This window comes from Acanthaster planci, linkage group LG01 (assembly GCF_054643075.1).
Source record: "Acanthaster planci isolate LZ-2023a linkage group LG01, COTS_SCS, whole genome shotgun sequence".
Lineage (NCBI taxonomy): Eukaryota > Metazoa > Echinodermata > Asteroidea > Valvatida > Acanthasteridae > Acanthaster > Acanthaster planci.
The window spans coordinates 4,681,915-4,703,162 of record NC_141777.1 but is presented as its reverse complement, the minus strand read 5'-3'; the positions used below and the strand labels follow the sequence as shown (position 1 = coordinate 4,703,162).

The following is a 21,248-nucleotide window of genomic DNA, read 5'->3' as shown; positions in this document are numbered from 1 at the left end:
CTGAAGAAGGTACTCAATTAACGAAAGCTCGGCAATCACATATTTCAGAGCACTGATTTTTTGATATCATATTCTTGTCGATATTCTGATTACGGTGCTACACAGCCCTTCCATACTGCTTTCATTGGTCTTATCTGGTTCGTAAGTAACTTCGTGCTAAGCAGACGCGCCACGATTTGCAGGCTTCTATTGGAAAATCATTGAACTTAAGTTGCGCGTTAACTTCCGGTTCCATAGTTCATGTAAACGGCGATCAGTGCATGTAATTCTCTTTGTGCAGTGCATGTGCAGTTAGCGTGGTTTAAACCAAAGATTGTATGGCGGCGCTATATAATCTTTGGTTTAAACTGAAGTGACATCACACGAACCGGGTACAGAATGATGACGAGTCTGCCTACTTTGATCAAATAAGCCAGCTTTAAATATGCTGTAAAGTAAATTTTCTGGAATTGAATTTGTCCAAGATGAGAGAAATGTTGGTTGACTTCCGTAAGGCTCATGAACTTGTGGTACCGGATCCTGTATTTATTGACGCAGGTGAAATTGCACGTGTTACTGAACATAAGTGGGGCTTATGTTCGATGAAAGGTTAGATTGGAGTAGTCATGTGAATCACACAGAGAAAAGATTGAACTGGAGAATGTACTGCCTGAGGAAACTGAATTCGTTAGATGTGAGGAGGGGAAGCAAACTGATATTGTACCATTCAGTTATTTGTAGTGTGTGGACCTACTGTATGCTGGGCTGGAACTTAAAATATTGATAAGAAAGTAAACTCAGAGAAGCTAATTGACGATTCCACTAGACTAGCTAGTTTACTCAATAAATATCTGTAGTAGACAATGTCTACAGTCAACAGTTCAGTGACAAATAACACCCCGGCGTTTAATGGAATTATGATTCCACTCAGTGGAAGAAGGAGACCAGTACGTCACACACGCAAATCGATATACTGTACAGTATCCTTCATTTTTCTGGAGTCGGGCTATTCAAGGTCATAATGAGGTTGTCAACAGGTAATTTCTATTTCTGCCGTCTTCAAAAGGGGATGGGAGTGGAACTCACCTCAATCATTGTCTTCAGACATGATTTGGTTTTGATTTTAGTTTTGGGTTTGGGGAAGGTAAGTTTTCCAAAGTTTTTAAAGAAATTTTACATTTGGTGTAAAGTACTTGTGTTTTTGTTTTATAGAATTTTATGCATTTGTTCTCTTCCTACCTGTGCACTGATATGTAATTTTTAATATTTATACATTTTGAGAGAGAGACGACAATATGTAACCTAATTTCCTCTTTTTTTTAAGATTGAATAAAGTTTATCTATCCATCTAGAACAAGGTATTTGGTTGGGCACGATCCCTCGCCTCGCTTTGCGCGATCAGTCAATCTTTGGCACGATTTGTCGATAGTTCCACAGTCATCCAATTCTCTTTATCTGTCTGATTCAAAGCTGTAAACAACTGTTTGTTAAAAGGGGGTTAAGCTGGAGATTTCGATGAGGACCCGAGCGATCGCACAGAGCGATCGTGGCGATCGATCGATCACGCCCGAAGCACGCAGGCAACGCGATGCTTCCGCGCGGATACATTGTTGTCGTTGGTGGCGCAACGCTGCAAAATAAAATTCAGAGGACGAGTAGTACAGTGCAGTGAAAGTAAAGAGTCGAGAAGCAAGCGGAAAACCGCGGTCCGGCGGCGCGGCATCTGCATCACACCCAGCGACGCGGTTAGCACGTTGTGTGTAAAACCGGGTGAGTGTTAAAACTGTTTGTGTGAAGTAATTTTGTGTAGTTGGTGTACCTTTTCTTGGATCCTTGATCTTTAAAAGGCTTGCGATACCATGAACATACTTTTCTCATGGTGTGAAAGGATTAGCCTAAAACTAGAGTGGTTTAGAAATTAGACCTAGGCCTGTTGTGTCAACTTTCAGTTGACAACCCGTAAAACTCGCGTATTCGTCTGTTCGTCATGTCCGTCTTTAATTCAACACGAACATGAGGATTGGAGCTCAGTACTGATAAGTTGAATATCTAAGACTAAGTAGAGCCTAGGGCGTCTTTGCTGTCTTTTGTCTGCAGTGGTCTAGTGCTTTTGTGTGTTTCGTGCATTAAAAGGGCTCAAAATACAAGCTCAGCATCCTAGTGGGTTCCCTACGGTTTTTGTCTAAAAAGTGCACGTACCTCTTTGAATTGATTAATATATGAAAATTGTTTGCCATTGTGGAAAAATAAATGAAGGGTGAACTCGCTCATCAACCCAACTCTGCATTTTTGCTTTCTAGGAAAATAACCAGCCTACTGTGCTGGAGTTCTCTAGAGTCTAGAGAGCAGTTTTCGAACCATGGTCAGTGTGTGTGGTCAAGCCTCACTATGATAGTTGCATTGGAAGCTTTTTCATTTGGTGTGTGAAAACGAAATTGGCGAACAAAACAAAATGTAGAAACTTTTGGTTTTGAAACAAAAAATGACTGTTCAACAATCCAATCATCTTGGTCCAACCTTCTGTAAAGGCCCAACCTTAATTACAAAAAATATAAAATCAACCAAAAAATCAATGTGGGGCCAAGATGTCAATGTTTTTCTCAAAAATTCTGCAACAAGTTTTGGGACATTCACACGATCCCTTTGTGGGTCTCCTGCAGACAAAGAAGCAGTTACATATACGTACATTATGACCCAGTGCTTGCCAATTCTGAGTTGTGTCAAGCGTGATATTTTTCCGGACAGTATCTCATCACAGACATGATAAATACAATGGCGTAAAACATGAAACCAAAAGTCTCACCTAAGGACTTGGAAAACAATGTTAAACAAGTTTTTTTTTAATTTTAATTGGTGTTAAAATCTTTTTGTTTGCAGGTGTGTGATATTGTTCCATTCCTTGGTGGGGGTGGGAATATGCCCTTTAGCATTTACCTTCCACCATGGAGAATTTCACTCCTACATCTCCCCACCCCTTCTGTGACGACAGTACGGTACAGCTTAATGTCACCTGAGAATTCCACTGCAAATTATTTAAACAAGGAGCATAGTCTGCCGAAAGCATTTGTAATCCAGGTCTGCAGATGATAATCATTGTCAAGCATTGTATCTGTCCTTGGAATTATTTGTTCTGGGCTGTATTATGTAACTTTAAGTAATATTGATTCAGTTCTTTTCCCCAGATATGACAGAAAGGTTTGTGAAATACTTAGTTCTCGATCAACCATTTCTATTGTCAGTTGTAAGTTTGTGTTGAACTAGAAAAATTTGAAAACGGGTTTCATCAGTTAAACCATAGAGCCTGTAAACAAAAAAATAAAGCAGCCTGATTTCTCCATTATAAAAGCATGCTTTTTGCTGTTTGTGCTTGTGCTGCTTGGCTAATGGAATGAGTTTTTATGTGCTTATGCTTTCTTTCCAGGTGTGCTTTTGAGAGATTTAGGCAACACCAGTATGGCAGTCCAGATGGAGGATATTGCATGGGGGGCATTTTATGCCATGGCCCTCTTTGTTGCTTTCATTTTGTGGAAGAGATATGCGGAGGGCGGAGTTTGTTATTCCAGCAATCGCATGGAGGGGAGGACAGTTATCGTCACGGGAGCTAACACGGGGATGGGTAAGGAGATCGCAGCTGATATGGCTAACCGGGGTGCCCATGTCATCATGGCTTGCCGCAGCTTGGAGAAGGGTAACCAGGCAGCCAAGGATATCCGCCGGCGTGTCCGAGACGGTACGCTGGTCGTCCGACAGCTGGACCTGGCCTCTTTGAAGTCGGTCCGGATGTTCTGCAAGGCCTTTTTGGCCGCAGAGCCTCGCCTGGATGTGCTGATCAACAATGCCGGGGTCTTTTTTTGCCCATACATGCAGACAGAAGACGGGTTCGAGAACCACTTCGGTGTCAATCACCTGGGCCACTTCCTCTTGACTAATCAGCTACTGCCACTCTTGGCTAAGTCTCCCGGAAGCCGTGTGGTCAATGTCTCCTCCTTTACCTATAATTTCACCAGCCTAGACTTTGACAACCTCAACTCTGAGCATTCCTACGGCCGGCTGCAGGCCTACATGCGCAGCAAGCTGGCCAACGTCTTGTTCAGCAAGGAACTGGCCCGGCGAACCAAGGATTCCGGAGTTAGTATTTACTGCGTCAACCCGGGCGGTGTCCACACCGACATCACCAGGTACCTCTTACCACAGTGGTGTATGCCGATATGTGACCCCCTGATGTGGTTAGTTATCAAGAGTCCCCGTGCTGGTGCCCAGACAGCTATTCATTGTGCAGTCTCAGACGAGGTTAAAGGTCTTAGCGGTTGCTACTTCAGCGACTGCAAGGAAAAAGCTGTTAGCACAAAGGGTATGGATGAGGGCAAAGCGAAGAAGTTGTGGGAAGTAAGTGAAAAAATGACAGGGTTGTAAAAGCATTGGCAGTTGGAACAGTATCATTACTGCCATTTAGGACAAGAGTATCAAAACATGTTAAATAGTTTGCAGGTGGTACACTCTGCAATGTGGCATAAAGTCTTTGTAATTTGTATGGTGTAAATTCTACGTAACGAGTGGAAACCTTCAAGTTTTCTTGAGCTGGGGATCATGACCAAAACCAAACTGATTGAAATCACCGGAAATTGCTGAATTTTCACTGTCTTCAAATTGCAATTATTAATGAAACTTTCCCAGGACACAGCTTCTTTGTGTTAGATTTGTATATAGTGCAATCAAAGGTGTTTTGTATTCATTTTGATATTGGTGAGTCCATTCAGTCTAAACTTTAACCCTAACCCTCCTCAATCCTCCAACAGGTGAAGGATTGAGGAGGGTTAGGGTTAAAGAATAAGGTCTCACAGGAGTAGATTGTATTTTAATGAAACATAATCTGACTCAAGTGTTTATTTTTGGCAGTTTTCTGAATCCATAATTTTGACCTGTCACCACAAAATGAGCTGATAGTCGGCTTTTCCAAAATTGATATTGGTCTTTTTCAATTAAAATAAAAAGAGCTTTCAATAAAACACTAAGTACATGTGTAAAATTAACATGACAATGTGACACTTGGGCAGCTTTGTGTCTTTTGTGTCCAACACTATTCAAACAGAATAATGCTGTTGTCAAAATTGGTAAGAAAATGACAGTTTTAAATATCTAACCCTACTAAAATTTGGAAATAAATATACAACACGGGTTATATTCTTTCCAACTATTACAAAACCCGAAAGTGACCTCCCTTTCAATTTTTTTGACTTCGAACCATCATAATAGGAAACAGTGTAGTGTGATTTTATGTTCATTATGTTGTGACAGGTCACAATTTTAACATCTAGATGTAACTGTGGTTTGGAGATGTAAGGTTGTTTTAAGGATAGAGAAACTACATGTACATACAGTGAAATTTCCAAAGCACTGAAGTAGGCATTCATTTGGGTTTTTGGTACCGTATGTTTCAGTAAATTTACTTTAAATGCCAGATTGGCTAAAAACATTCAACTACATTGAACTTCCAAGACAGAGTGGGGATTCTTGTTTGTTTAAGGTCTCAGTTCAATTTCTTCCAGTTGTAGCTTGTTACTTTACATTTTAAACTAGTCTTTATATTTATTCCACAGGGTAAAATGGTTAATATTCGTGAAAAGTCACCAATTTTTGTTCGGTGAAGGCCATTGTATTCCACATGAAGGATTTCTGTGAGCCTTTGATTAGTCTAGCAAGCTACACCTGTGTGATCAACCTCAAGCTTCAGTTTAAATCACTTGATCCAAAAAGCTTTTCTGAAAAATGGAAAACAATAGTTTGCTTTCAGAGAGGGTCATTCAAATCAAAATGGTCTCCCAGAACTACAGTACATGTCCATCAAGTTGATTGATTAACTTAGTTTCTGTTTGATGGATGTGCTCATTTTGCCATGTATACATGTAGTATTATTGTGATGACGTTCTCACAAGTCGTGATATCAGTCACAACTTATTGAAAAAAAAATGCTATGATAAAGGCGCACCTGTTACTTCACCACTTGGAATTAAAGGATATGCCAACACTTACTGGTTATCTGCATGTACGTACATGTACTGTATATGCAAGTATTATGGAATTCACTACTTTGGGGCCGAGCTACCATCCTTTATACGGGGATTTCTTTTAACTATACCCCTAACAGTACCGGGCGTTGTTTGGCTTAGAGTACTCAGTACTACAGAATACTACGTAACACTCTGAGCCTGAAGGACCTAGCACTACAAATTACTATTTCTGGCTAGGTTTATTCCATTGTTACTCGTACAGAGAACAATAAAGCCATGCATTCATAGTGCCACAGCACTGTATGGTACTGTATTGTTTTCTCTATAGTATTTTGTGGCTTCAGAGAATAATAAGGTCATGTCCTCTTACAAGCGACAGGGCTGAGTACTACGTTTTACTACTAAGTAGTACTTTGTAGCATTTGGGACTGTTAGGGATACAGTACTTTTTGGTGTGTAGAACTCACAATATATGATTGTGTTGTACAGCATGGTACAGTGGGTTTGGAGAATTTCATTTTTTTAAAAAGAAAAAACGTTCCTTATTGATAAAAATTAATCAACAAAGACTGCAAGTCTGTGGACAGATCTTAAGTCTGAGTGAAATCATAAAAGTTCATAGTAGGCATACATTTGAAGATTTGCCCTTTGGTGTCATGCAAAAGTATTCATATGTTTATAACCATACATATGTACATGTGTACATATTTTGGACTCCTCAATTTAGTGCAAAGGAACACTGTTGGCCAAAGTTTGCATTTGACCAAAATATCCAATTTGGTAAAGAAGCAATATTGCCAAGGAACTTTTTGATTATCACAGATTTTTGTCGAATTTTGGTTTGTGTGGCATGACTTAGCTAATGATGAATGTTTCAGGACACTTGCAATCATTTGTATTTGGGACAAATATCATTGCCCCACTGTTGTAAAAGTATATATGCAATATTTTTCACGAGGTTATATTCTGATTTTTGAGTATTTTTCTCACAAGTACTTTTCTATGGGGTGACTGTCCTCATTGGAAAACATTTAATATTCAGTTGGACTAAGAAAAATTGAAGCAATACCTAGAATGAGCAATATCTAGCACATAATCTTAACTGTGCACCAACCAAGCAATGCACTTGTGGGCCAATTTTAGGCTTTGAGCAAATCAATGCATAACATACCAGTATTGTACATGTAAGTATATATAGCAAGTTACCATTAATTGTGGAGTAGTATTCAGTCAAGAATTTGAATTTCTGATTGCGTACATTTTTCCATTTTGGGGGTATTCAGTAACCAAAAAAGCCTTCCAATTGTGATAGCTTTGAATGCCTTTCTGGTTATTTTAAATTCTGCAAGTATCACAGCCTGTTAAGACCAGCTCTCAGGAGAATGGACGCGACGACCACTATCAGCATTCAATCTCCTCCTCTTAAACGCACATTTAAGACTGGACAAGCACATACATGTACGTGTATTTATTCCCATTCATAAATACCTGTTTGGTCAGAGTCATCAGAAGTGAATTTTGTTGAATTTTACTTTCATTTTCCCGAACACTCCATCCATTTTATTTTTATAGTCGTCCAAATGAATCTCCTTATATGGACGTGGTGCGTGCAAGGAGAGCCTTGTGCACACAGACTCTTGACCAATCAGAATCAGTTGAAATGTCTTGTATCCAGGTACCAGTGTCTGATATGTCAAATGTTGATACACTATCAAGTTGCATGTTATTGAATTGGGAGGCCGAGGTATTTATGAATATAATTTATCAAACTGTTGAGATTAAAACCTAACATTTCCACATTTTGTCTTCAAGTTTTCGATCAACTACTTCCAAATTAATTCAGTATTTAGAACGAGTTCCATATACGGACAACACAAATTTGATCCTTCAAATTTTATAACAACCATCAGAAAGTTATAACGTCATAAACAGTGAAATTTAGCCGAGAAAGTTCCGAAGCATTTTAACTAGAAAACACGTAGATTTGTGCACAGGGGCATCAAGTGTCCATCTGCAGAGCTCCTTCCCAGTCTTTTCATTCAAGCAACTCCAACATACATTGCAAGCACAGACCGACATCCTGCTACTCAACATTACTCGTTAATGGTCCAATTTATTTCACCCTACACAGGGCCATGTAAATTCAGTAGGTTTCATAGATGTGTCCTTAAAAAAATAAGTTAATGTTGACATATCTACACCATCAATACCCTCCTACACAGTCTGCTAACCCGCATACCAGTGGTAAGCATCAAGAATATCAGAAACAAAAGACGTGCATATATACACCCAAATTCACAATACATGTACAATGTTGTTAGCCAGAAATAAAATGTATTAATGTACAAATATCTGTAGTTGTTGTATTTGCTGTCTGCTTGTTACACCTTGCTGTGAAAACTTCAGTAAAGCTTGCTGAACTGAACATGAAACTACGAAAATAAAAACCAGACAGAGGAATGAATAAATACATTTAGATATTCTTTTGTCAAATTTGAAAACTAGACAATTGTTATCTTCAATGAACAGGAAAGCCAAACACCTACATCAAGGTGTTCTGAAATATTTCAATAAAAACAGCTGTGAAAAAGGTTTTACACAAAGGTCAAAGGTTACATCTTAAGGACAACGTGGGGGAAAAGGCACAGAGTAAATGCATGAAAGTTTATTGACGAGTGTATAAGTTGTACTGAAACTATGCCAGTTTTAGAAATCCGAGAACCATACAGTTGACTTAGGACTAAATACAAATTAAAGTTAACTAGGTCAAATTTAGTAAATTTTGAAAAGAAAGAGTAGAATACAAGTACATGCTATTTTTAGAAAAGAAAAATCCAAAAACTGAAAATATACATCCATTGTCAAAATTACACCTAATTTAGCGTCAAGTCTATAATTTTCTGACTTAAATTTGATCAGTTTCACAACTTTCCAATTATCAGCTATATTCAATATTAATGGGAAATGTGACATCAAATGTGTTAGTCCTTCCTCTTTTTTCTAATGTATCTCTAAATCCATCTCATTGAAAGATTTGTTAGACAGTCAAATAAGGTTAAAACTGCTACAAAAATTATGGGAGAGGTGTCCAATGTTTACAAGGCAAAGGAGTGCTTACTGATAGTGATGTAGAAATCTGATAACAGAAAGTGCACAAACTTTCAGAGGCAAATGCAAGCGAACAAAAGTTTTAAAATAATCTTTTCTATCTTGTCTGTACTGATCTCCATTTGTATTTATTTTGTAACCATATACCTTCCTAGAAAAAGAAAAAGAATTACACTGTACATATGCAAAAATACCTGTACAAATCTTTGAAATGTTAAATCTTCCGATTCAAAGATTCTAGAGTACCCTGTAAGCTTGGGGTCTTGGTTTCTGCCTTGTACTCATGAAGGATCCTCACAAGTATCGGACAAAATACAGTCCAATTTACACACAACAGTAAAGAGGGTCACATCATCGGTGATTGCCTTATGGTTTGACATTTTTGCCATGCCTTGAACACTCCACAACCTGTCCTGCATGTGTATCAGTATGGAGGTTAAAACTGGAATGAGACCAGACAGCGATTTCTGTTTTGAAATAACAAAACAATGCCCATTTTAATGTCAAAACTGACAGGAAAACTTTGTTCCATCCATTGTGACTGCAAAAGGAAAAAACAAGTTTGTAAGTACATAGAGGGCCCTGCTGTTTCATTCCAACTACAGCTTGCATGCCTACATGTATTCACGAGTATAAAATGTTCACGGGTTGAAACATATGCATAAATTTACAACCACAGGACACACACTGCTAATGTGACTGGCCCCAGTACTGTGTTTCATATCATGTATAATCCAACACAATAGTCAACTTATTCATATCAAGCCGGATGCGCTCCCAGCACTGTAGTGTCAGTCAAAAAAAGAAGTTTCGAGGCAAGTGAATTTCCAAGTGCCTTATGGGGGACTGGAATTAAGGTATGAGGATATCTATAATCCACAAATACATGTAAGTATGCAATTGAAAAACAGTACTTTTCATCTTATAAATTATATTTTTAGTGAACAATAAATGGTGAATTTATCCCCAAAAAGTACTTTTAATTTGTAACTTGTTATTACATAATGGGTTTTGTTATTAAGAACATAAGCAAAGTTAGTATCATTCTTACATTAAACATGGAAGCCGTAATGGGTTATCTTTCCCTTGTGTATTTGCAAGGAAATTAAATTGTTGCTTTTTGAGCCTGGAATGACCAAGTTTTCAAATAAAACTAATACAGTTAAATTGGGTGAGAAATTGTATACATAGTATTTGCTCGTCAAAACGTGCCCTGCAAAGAACATCCTCTCCTTCCTCCTGAGAAGAGTTCAAATTTATGACTCATTTCAATGAACCAGGAACAAAGTTCCTACTTAAACATCGGCTCTTTTTTTTTTGGCGAAAGTGATTTGGTTTTGAATAAAACAAACATCCAACTCTGAATGTTGTATTGCTGTGAGAGAGGCTTTTGACCCAACTGTTGAAGTCTACTGATGTATAAAATGCCCGGGTATGAACTTGCTCAACAAACTTGGATATTTTCTTTTAAAATTGCTGAACCTCTTGAGAAATCGTAAAGTAACCCGCAAAGTATACCCGTGTGTGGACAGTTGGAATTCCACTTGGAATCCACCCCTAGAACAGTGGCTACTTTATCCCACTTCACAGAGCACAGTTCCTGTTTCATCCAAAAGACGGTCCCTTTCTGACTACTTGTTGGACAGAATGTGCCATCGGCACACCTGGTGGCCCTTGGATTCTCGCATCTCCTTCCAGTGGCTGGTCTCCTCGTCGCTGGTGTTGCTGAGCCCCATGGAGAACCAACCAATCGTCTCCTTGCGCTTCATGCCACGCTTGTTGAAGACGGTGAACATGAGCGTCACGTCGGCCAGCTGGAACTGAGCCACCTGTGGGTTGGGTCAAACAACGTCAACAATGACGAGCAGTGATAGAAAACAACGACGATAGGCTATTATTCACTCTTTGCACGCAGAGCCTTGAACTGGCAGTTTGTACAACTGCGTCAGAATCGAATTGTCCAATTGCATAATATAGGAACGAACACAGCGCGAGCAGTTACATAATCAACATGCACAGGAATCCCTGAACCGGCCATATCTATTGTGTAAAGCTGCCAGATGGAGGCTCTGCATGCCTATGGCAGCAGCATGCAAAGAGCAAACACCAGCCAGTAAAGTGTAAGCTGTTGCACTGCATTACTGGATAACTTGCACAAAGGTATGAACAAATACAACGCCATCGCACCCTACATTATGTGGACTTCTTTCATGCGGAGGTTGTGGATGCCATGCTTTGCACACATACTGTGTGACCACAGTAGAATCTCTTCAGTTAACCTCATGGTCTTTATTTTGCTAGTTTGTCTACACTTACTGCATGATACGCTGATTGCATGTGATTTGGGTGTGTTTACCTGAAAAATGAAGGTTTCTTTGAAGGTTGGGTTGGGTTGTCCACGTCGGACTGACGTCTTGCTTTTGGTCATCTCAAAGCCACTGGAAGACATCAGTGTGATGCGGACATATGAATCTGTTGAGAGAAAAGAAAAAAAAAAGAGTCTAGATAAAACTCTGACATCATCTAGAATAAAACTCAAACCCTTCAGCATTGTGATGATGTCATCTGATGATGTCCTCGAGTTTCAAGACTCGGAGCTGTTTTAACTTTGTACACAAACTTCTGGAAAGTGTTTCACTCAATGAGGCTTATTTACGGTATTTTTGTTTTTTGATTACTGAATACATGACAGGAAGTTGATAATCTGAACAGAATATCCCAATACCTTATTACATCAGACCCCGCAAAAGTATGGACAAAATGAAAAACAAGCGATAACAAAAGGAAGTCACAAGAGTGTTCCATTTTTCTTTTGAACTTCGCAGACACGGACGACAGTCATTCCTGGAACCCTACAAACTTATCAACACTTACATTGAAACTTTTAACTATTTCAAAAGATGTCAAATCTTTGCTGTGTGACTAGGGTACCAGTATGTCAGGAAACACCCATACTGGGTTGACTCCCTAAAGTAGAAGGGAAAAAACCCTGAGTCATCAATGTGCCCATTCCTGAAAGTCTGGCAAATTACTTTTACAATCAACATTAAATGATTTTTAGGAAATTTCTTTTCTGAACAAGTAACACGAAACTAACAAGAGATTACAGATGCATTAATGTCAAAAAGTGTTGAAGTGTTTCCGCTTTTATCAGCACTGTCAAAAAATCAACATCTAAAAAAAAATGTTTTTCTTCCTACATTTTAAAATCTCAAAAAGCATTGGGCAACATACACTGTATACTCAGTAGTGAACGTTCCCGATTTTGATTTTCAATATGCCACATTGCCTTGCGCTTTCAATGATGCCAGCGGGAGGGTAACTCGGTCAGACAGCCACACCCCAGCACCATAAAAAAACACCAGACAAGCCGATCCTGACCTTAGACACCACCAAGGCAAATATGTAGCTTGGCCTAATACAACAATGTGACAGTGAAGTTGCAACTTCTCTGCACTTTTTAGGAGTGGCTTACAATGCAATCGACCTGACCTTCAGCTACTGGAGTGAAATTTTCTGGCCAAGGTGATACTCTCTACGTCAAATATAGTACCATCTGCCAAGTCTTTGTGCACGAGAAGTGCCATTTGACCCACACACTTTGCAATCTTTACATTTGACACAGCAACAATTGCTTTAGTCATACATTATCACATTCAAGTTGGTGGTCACCACTGTCCACATGTTTACAAGGTCTGGCTATATTTCTGAGTAACCGGCAAGGAAAAGTGGTATTTAACAATGCATAAACAAAACAGGAGACTACAAAATTGGGCAATTACATTTTATCAACTTTAGCTCCTATCAACACCGAAAGGAGAATTAAATTCCATGACTTTTCCATGACCAAATTATGAAAATCCATGACCCAATAATGTAATTTCTTGGACTATTCAGACTTTTAAAGTTGCAAATAAGATCACACATTTTAGGCACTTATTTCTGATAATAGAAATTACACACAATGTTTGAAAAATTCAATGACTTTTCCATGACTTTAGTCATTTTTACAAAATTTCATGACTTTCCCAGGCCTGGAAAATGAAAACAAATTTCAATAACTTTTCCAGGCCGCGGGAACCCTGTATCAAACCACTGCTTGCTGGGTCACAGAGTAAACTGTTCTTATTATGCACAATCGATTAGGTACAGTTATAATGCCGTGGTAAACTGGCTTTGCCAGTCGGAACAAAGCCCAGAGCCCTGATCATGGCTGTCATTATATTAGCACTCCATCCACTCTGAGCCAGAATACAGGACATGCTTTTCCATAGGTTGATGTACATGTACATTTGCCACAGCAGGCACTGGGTATGAATGATCAATGGTTCTATTTGAATGTACAGTCTTTGAAGGAGTTCCCTCCAGTCTGTCTCTGCTTTACCAGTGAGGGTGCACTTCCACTCTGGGGTGGATACTGCCCTCAACAGGCTTCGTGCAGAGCCACTGGCTTTTGCCAACAAGCCCAACTCACCTGGTGCCCGGCCTGCTGCCTGCTGCTTGAAGTGGCTCCCTTTGATCAGTTCCACAGCCAACCGACCAGTGGTGGCGTTGTATGTCAGTCCCACCAACAGCTCAGGCAAGCCGCCGTGGGAGAGAGACTGCAGGGAGGTGTTGCTGTCTCCACTGGCTGACAAGTCTGAGGAGCTGGAGTAGGGAGACGCATTGCCCCCAGTCACCTGTGACTTCAAAATAGAAAGCAAAATGAGTCAATACATAGTGAAACTTTTACACTCATGCATATTAACCCTAACTTCCCACTTGTCCCCTGGGATGTCTCTGTTACCATAAACCCAACAGCACTGGGCAGTGACTGCCACGAGTTTCCTGCTCGATCCAACACAATCCAACCGTGCCTTTATTTCCAATGCCCAATCAATTAAATACCACTCAGCTAAGTTCACTGTTAATTGAGAATTTCAGCAGATTTCAACAGGAACAAGTCCAAGGAGTTTACTGCGCAATCCAACAGGATTCAGCAGCAGTGGCAAATAGTTGGATCCAATATACACTCTGTGAATGAAAATCTCTGAACTTCATAAACGTTTTCTAAGGACTTCAGTTGTTATGAGCCATCGCATGCTTTAAATTGTGGGCCTGTGCACTGATGTGCCATCTTGCTGCCTCACTTGGCAGTGAAGTCTGATGGCTGTATCCTTGCTTATCTGTGTTTGCATTCTTTAACCCAAACTCCCCAGAGTGATTTACTAGGAACCATACCCATTCTCACAAATTCCAACACCATATGGTAAACTGTGCACAAAAACTGTTGGACTCTGTTTATTTTGGGTATGCCTGAACCCATGTTAAAGCACAAGCAGTTGGGGTGGAGTACCCAGTGCCACAAATTCACACACTTTACTGGTGTTCAATTCTGTGTGTTTAGGGAAGGTTAGGGTTAAGATTTCTGCAGGTTAAATCCTACTTGAATGACCCCTGAGCACACTTGGACATTACAAGTAGTATAAATCATTCATTCCGGCATTAATTCCATACTGAACCCTTGAAAACACTTCTCCATTTCCAAGTAAAGGGCATTTTACAGACCAAGGTCTATTTAAAAAGGCCTTCCATTCTTTGAGCATGGGACTGAGTAAACATGGTCTATCCTTTCTTGACAGGGAATTGGTTTCTCAGTTTTGCAGAGGGTCCATGAGTCAGACAAATATTTATTTTGTGTCTCGATAGGCCGAACTGATTTCATCTTTGCAAATGGGCACTTTCCAGCTCAAGAAACTAATGCCAGAGGGCAAACACAAGGTTTAACGAAAAGCAAATTTAAAGGCCAAACTTCAACATTTTATGCATAATCAATTATCAATTTCATATCAGAAATCGTATCGGATGTTTTTCAGAGTATTGGAATATCAGGAAATTTGATATGCATTAAAACATCACCATCACGACAGTGTAGATTTTTGTGATATTTTATCTTGATATTTCTGTTAAAAAAATGGATATCAAATATGCACAAGCTAAATTGGGACAGATATGAAGCCTAAAGGTGCTTTCCATATGCACGTCAACACTTGCGCCACATCTTGCGTATCTGTCAAAATTGCCGCGGAAGCAATTTTGTTGGCCGAACGCAACACACACATGTGTTATGTTAATGGAGTACATTTTTGTGCTCTTGAAAGTGAGACACAAGAACGAATGGTGTACACAACACACACAAAAAACGTACATATGAAAAGGCGTCTTAAGTCACCTCCCCCCCCCGAAAAACTGCAGAGAGAGGAATTTGGACCATTGACCTGCAAATCGCTGATTGTCTTCTGATCGAACTTTTCAGCACTAGATCACTCTAACTCTACTTTTAACTTACAGCTTCACTTCGAGACACCAGCTTGACCAGGATGGTCTGTGGAGCAGACGTGTTCATAGAGGAGAACTTGACCAACCCTTCCCCGACCAACCGCTCCTTCCGCATGCGCTCGGCGGCATACAGCCGGAACCGGATGGCTGTGTTGACCAGCTCGTGGGGCCGGATGCGGGTGAAGCGAAACAGCTCCTTGAAGACAGGCTCCTCCGTCTCCCGGATGCGCGTCTTGGTGCGCTGCTTCTTGGGGTAGAGGAGGATGCGCAGTCGCCAGGCCGAGGCGCCACCTTGGTCCTTGCTGGGAAGGTTCAGGCCCCGCATGACGGTCACGTTCATGCGGCTACTCTCCCCACTGTAATCAAAGATGACCTCCAGCTGGCCTATAGTCGGTGCTGTTTCCTGGTTGGTAAGTACATCCTACAAAAATCAAACAGGTACGGATTAATAGTTTTTCTGATGATATCTAAAGTGCACTGAATATCGTGATCTATACCTTTTATCAGGCCATCTCATAGTAGGGGAAATTAAAACTATGTACATGTATGCAAGGACATTCAGAACACCTGTTAAGTTTCAATTCAATCTAACACCCAGTTTTGATGTTAAGGTTATTTGTAGTTCGTGGTATGATATGCATCAGCCCTCATGCAAAAATGTTATGTTTTGACTGATCAGTGTCAAAAAATGATCGTTTCTTGATAAAAATGATTTGCCTGTGTTCACAAAACTGGTTTCAATATTATCACAAGATAATACTAGCCAAACTCCTGAGGGCTTGGCATGGAAACAAAGTGCGCTGTGATGAAATGTAAATGTCGAGGAGGGATAATGTCCCCCCTTACTTTTGTTGGCTTCAGAGAGAATAAGAAAAAAGGTTTCCGTAAACGCTGGTCAATAATTCTCGAGTGCAAAACATCGGGTACATATCATGCACTCTTAAACCTTTCAGACTTTAACACCAGCATGATAAATTGGACTTCAATCAAGCAACTGTTTGCTTTTGTACATACTCGTCCCTGTCAGGCACAAAAGCCTTATCAGACGAGTGGCACACTATGGCTTAAAATTACCACTAGATTACAATCGCATTTTAATCGCATCTGCAATGTAAAACGCATTCCACTAGTACCTCCTTGATTACACAAGCACTCAAAATGAAACAAAAATGTTTCAAATTTGTTGACACATTAATGAATACTGGTACATGTAATGAAATATTTGAAGAGGTCTGCAGCCAATTGGTCAACCTTTCCATGTACAGCAAGAAAATATTTACATTATAAAAAGTAACCAGTCCTTTGACTTTTTGATACAACTTTGACTGAGAAAAAGTAATGCAGACAAATAGAACTTTGCACAAGAGCGAGCAACTGGACGAGATGGGAGAAAAGTGATTCCCTTCCCAATTTATTTCTGTCTTTTGCAGTGTTCACTTTTTACTTTTTCACTGATTTCTACCATGGGTGCTTTTCTCATTTTATGTCTAGTTTAGAAGGTCAAGGATATTTTCTTTTCAGTAGCTCTTCCCGGGCTGAATGCTCTGCCCGGCCGATCCCCATCCCATGCAACAGATCAGGTCGTTTGTATTGAGTGTAAAAGTGCAAAACCGACAAGTGACAAAGAGAACTGTCCAGCCAAAGCCACAGCATTGAAGTTGCACCACACAGAGATACCCTGCACAATGCATACATGTAGATAAGTTATGCATGGCTTCTTCACCTGGTGAGCATTTCTTGATGCACAGCGTTGCTTCTCTGCTCGTTTGGTAATGCGAGTCACATGATAGACCCCGCATATTACGGATACCTGTTACCGGGGTGGTAGGCCCTATGTCATTGTTCTTTATCCTATACATTTCACACCTGGCACATAGCCAGGGTTTTGTTTGGCCAATGCAACATGTTTTGTTTACCCATTAATTAAGTTTAAATTGCAATAATAAGGCTACAAAGATGGCATTAAGGCAGAAGTCTATTAGAGAATACTACCAACTCTGTATAACGAGCTTGAATCATCTATTAATACCAATTCAATTTGATGCATTTACAAATGCTCTACTTTCACGCTCTAGAATTTGGATTTATAATACATTTTGCTGTCCTAGATTCACAGCTTTCAAAATCCAAAAGTTGTTCTTAAACTCACCAGGCCGTCACATTCTACAATGCTACACCCATTGGCAACACAGCTAATTTACATTAATTTTGCTAACCATGTTCTTAAGCATTGTGACACCCCACCCCATCCACTGTCATTTTCTGATCATCACATTCAATATTCGTCACAACCAAAACTGACCTCCAGACACTGCTGGCCTCCCCCAAATGATTCCCTCACACCAACACTCACCTCGGGCACAGGCTCCAGACACTGCTGGCCTCCCCCAAATGATTCCCTCACACCAACACTCACCTCGGGCACAGGCTCCAGACACTGCTGGCCTCCCCCAAATGATTCCCTCACACCAACACTCACCTCGGGCACAGGCTCCAGACACTGCTGGCCTCCCCCAAATGATTCCCTCACACCAACACTCACCTCGGGCACAGGCTCCAGACACTGCTGGCCTCCCCCAAATGATTCCCTCACACCAACACTCACCTCGGGCACAGGCTCCAGACACTGCTGGCCTCCCCCAAATGATTCCCTCACACCAACACTCACCTCGGGCACAGGCTCCACACACTGCTGGCCTCCCCCAAATGATTCCCTCACACCAACACTCACCTCGGGCACAGGCTCCACACACTGCTGGCCTCCCCCAAATGATTCCCTCACACCAACACTCACCTCGGGCACAGGCTCCAGACACTGCTGGCCTCCCCCAAATGATTCCCTCACACCAACACTCACCTCGGGCACAGGCTCCAGACACTGCTGGCCTCCCCCAAATGATTCCCTCACACCAACACTCACCTCGGGCACAGGCTCCAGACACTGCTGGCCTCCCCCAAATGATTCCCTAAAACCAACACTCACCTCGGGCACAGGCTCCTCAGCAGCAACCAAGTAAGACTCATCTCCATCCTCATCCACCCTGGTGTCTTCTGGGTCATCACGGTACTCAAAGGACCCTACGCTGCCTTTTGCGTCTCCTTGCTCTGCAAGTGAGATGTCATCAGCTCGCACACCTTCCACCAAAAGAATAAAAATCAATTGATTGGAAAAACTCAATTTTTTCAAAGTTTGCCTTTTTACTAAGTGTGCCTTTCACTGAAGCATGTGCTAATGTTATGGATTGGAATGCTTTCTATACATGTCGACTTTTTTGACCATTCTTAACAAAAAATATGCTTTCTTTGTGGCTGACTTTTACATCAGAAGTTATTAGGCCAAAAAAAACCCAGTGCTTACAATGATGTCTGGCAAGGTATTCCAAGAGAGGACACAGAAAACAATTGAGGTTTTTAGCACGTGTTTTGGTCTAAATACAAACTTTGCTAACTTTTAGGTACTTTCATGATGTTGTGTTTTTTGTTTTGCTTTTTGTTTTGTTTTTTTGGTAGCTAAAATTGGCCAGCCACCAATTCATTGAAGGCTAAAAGAAGCCAAGATTTACATATGCCTTCATGTCCTTTGGACACGGTTCTTCCAAGAAAATAAACATGTAAAATTCAAATTGCCCTCATTATAGAACTCGTCCATGTCCACTTCAGTGCATCACAGCACATTCCACATACCAAATCATTAGCAGTTTGGCAGGGGAAAAAAGTACCTATATTAAACCCTTGCTCTGCTCCACCTTCCAAAAGTACTTCAACATTTCTGTTAGTGCCTTGTCACAGACAGAATCCTACCTCCCCCCCACACACACACACCCATACCCACACACAGAACCCTTGAAGTAATCACGATACAGTCCGACCATGTTAATAAGAGCATTGTTAATAAATATCTTGCTTACAAGGAAAACTTTAGGTCCCAATCCTTTCTTCTCCATTGTTTTCATTCTTGATTACACAAGGTTCCTCTTGTACACTGCATTACATGTATGTACATGTATGTAATGCCATGAAAGTAACTTATACCAAATAATTTCACTGTGCTCATGTGCAGTAGTTCAAAGCAAACAGGAAAAAGCTAAGGAAAAACTTAGTGGATTTTTTTAAGGGTGCAATCCCAAAATACCTCAAGCCAGTTCAGATTGGCTAACAGTTTCATTAAATCTCAAGCTCAAACATTTCATTTAACTATCAAAGTCAACTGAAGAAAAACAAAACTCTTCTCTGCACGACAGTGTTTTCACTTTCTGATGTACCAACTTCCGTAAAGTTTTTTGTTGTTTACCTAGTCCTTTTCTAACAATATAAACTCTACTGAACAAGGTAATTTGTCTAGTCACACCAGAAAAAGAGTTGGTTGCATTTGATCATGCACAACTAATCCCACTGTGGTAGTAAAAAATCACACCAACACACCTACTTTGAGTGAAGAACCCCAACCAAACAAATGAGTCACCTTACTGTTGATTTTGAATCATCTCCAAGCCTACTTCTAATATTTGTGAACCATTAGGAACTCCCTAGTAATGTCAACAGTTACATGTCATGTAAGAATAACTAAAGGGGAAACCATTTGCAGACTAGTTTGCTTCCAAGAACTTCTGCAAATTGTTGGGTTATGGGTCACCACTAAAACCAGTTCACGCATGGAACTTTTTAAGTTAAGATAACTGTATTCTCCATGGAAATTACTCAAGCTTCATTCTTTCTGAATTAATGCACTTCTGAGTTTTTCTTAAATAAGTTACAAACTTAATTCACACTTTTAAGGTCAGTGCCTGAGCCCAATTTATTTTGAAGTGATAATTCCCCAAAGCTACCATATTCTACCTGTACTGGTATGTAAATGCTGTGTAACAACTTTGGAATAACAATTCTTGATCCATGACTGACGTGTCACGAGTTTTGAGGATGCTGAGTATTAACAAGGGGTTATCTTTACTCATATACCTAAGGTAGAAATTATCTTTGAACAACCTTATAGTTACCAGACTATGCCAATGGAAACAACAAAAATTGAACAAAAAAAGAAATTTTCCGCATCTACTGGTATGAAAAAGATGGCAAGAACGCCAAGAAGACAGAGAAATCCTTGGCCCAGCAGCACCAAAGTACATGAACGTGTATGGATGCATGCAATACATACTGTACATGTACATGATGCCATACGACTGGTATCCACTGACTACTAGCGAGACTGGAATACAGGTTAAGTATGCACTCATGGACACATGTTGGTACCTTGCTGGCCGTCAAGCGTTGTTGTATGTGAAACATCTTGCTCAGTCTCTGCAGTTTGAGAACCATTCTCACACAGTCCCGAGTCAGCAGTGGACCCTTTGAAGGACCCCTTCAATGACCCTTCCTTCTCCCTGTTACCCTCCACTGATATGTTGTCATTGTTGTAGGCTTTGCGATATTCATCCCCGTCTGCGGTTTCTCTGTTTGACTGGCGGCCCGCTTGCTTTTTGGCCAAAGTCTGAGCTGGATCTGACACGCCAAAGGGTGGGCAGAGCGACAAGCATTTCCAACACATAGTGACACTATGCTATAAAGTATACACCTGTCAACTTGGTCTCAAATCCACCAAAAGAATATGAATCGCTCTATGTGTAGATCTGAGCATTCCATTCCGTAGCCTCCCTTTGATCCAACCTGCCCAGCATGTATGTATGGCTTAGTGAAGTATACAGCCAGGTAGAAAAGAAAACACCTATGGAAGGTTAATCATTTACATGACAAACGGCAAATCTGAAGAGAGTCTACTGGGCCCAGGTTAACCACACAAACCCCTGCTTTGATAACCCATGCACGCCCCACTGACCTCAT

The 21,248-nt window shown here is 40.5% G+C and overlaps 1 protein-coding gene and 1 pseudogene across 16 annotated transcripts in view; one reads left to right on the top strand and one right to left on the bottom strand.

Annotated features, from left to right (window-relative positions):
- Positions 1-1,623: 1,623 nt before the first annotated feature.
- LOC110988085 (retinol dehydrogenase 14 pseudogene) lies at positions 1,624-10,927 on the top strand (annotated as a pseudogene). Of its 3 annotated transcripts, none has more exons than XR_015427133.1 (3): positions 1,636-1,749; positions 2,857-2,972; positions 3,401-10,927. The product of XR_015427133.1 is annotated as a retinol dehydrogenase 14 pseudogene, transcript variant X3 (transcript). The 3 variants fall into 3 exon arrangements; XR_015427039.1 differs by having other exon boundaries at positions 2,857-3,054; XR_015427124.1 differs by lacking the exon at positions 2,857-2,972 and having other exon boundaries at positions 1,624-1,749.
- Positions 8,081-21,248, bottom strand: part of LOC110988084 (synaptotagmin-16-like) — a 53,356-nt gene continuing 40,188 nt past the window's right edge. For 11 of the 13 annotated variants that reach the window (XM_087142609.1, XM_087142652.1, XM_087142564.1 and 8 more), the window contains 5 exons: positions 18,397-18,548; positions 15,424-15,834; positions 13,570-13,780; positions 11,452-11,567; positions 8,081-10,924 (listed from right to left, as the gene is read on the bottom strand). In XM_087142609.1, coding sequence (XP_086998735.1) covers positions 10,727-10,924; positions 11,452-11,567; positions 13,570-13,780; positions 15,424-15,834; positions 18,397-18,548 — 1,088 coding nt within the window. In that variant the 3' untranslated portion in view covers positions 8,081-10,726. Of the gene's footprint in view, positions 10,925-11,451; positions 11,568-13,569; positions 13,781-15,423; positions 15,835-18,396; positions 18,549-20,660; positions 21,100-21,248 lie in introns of those variants that run through there. The other 2 variants (XM_087142761.1, XM_087142417.1) reach the window with 2 other exon arrangements.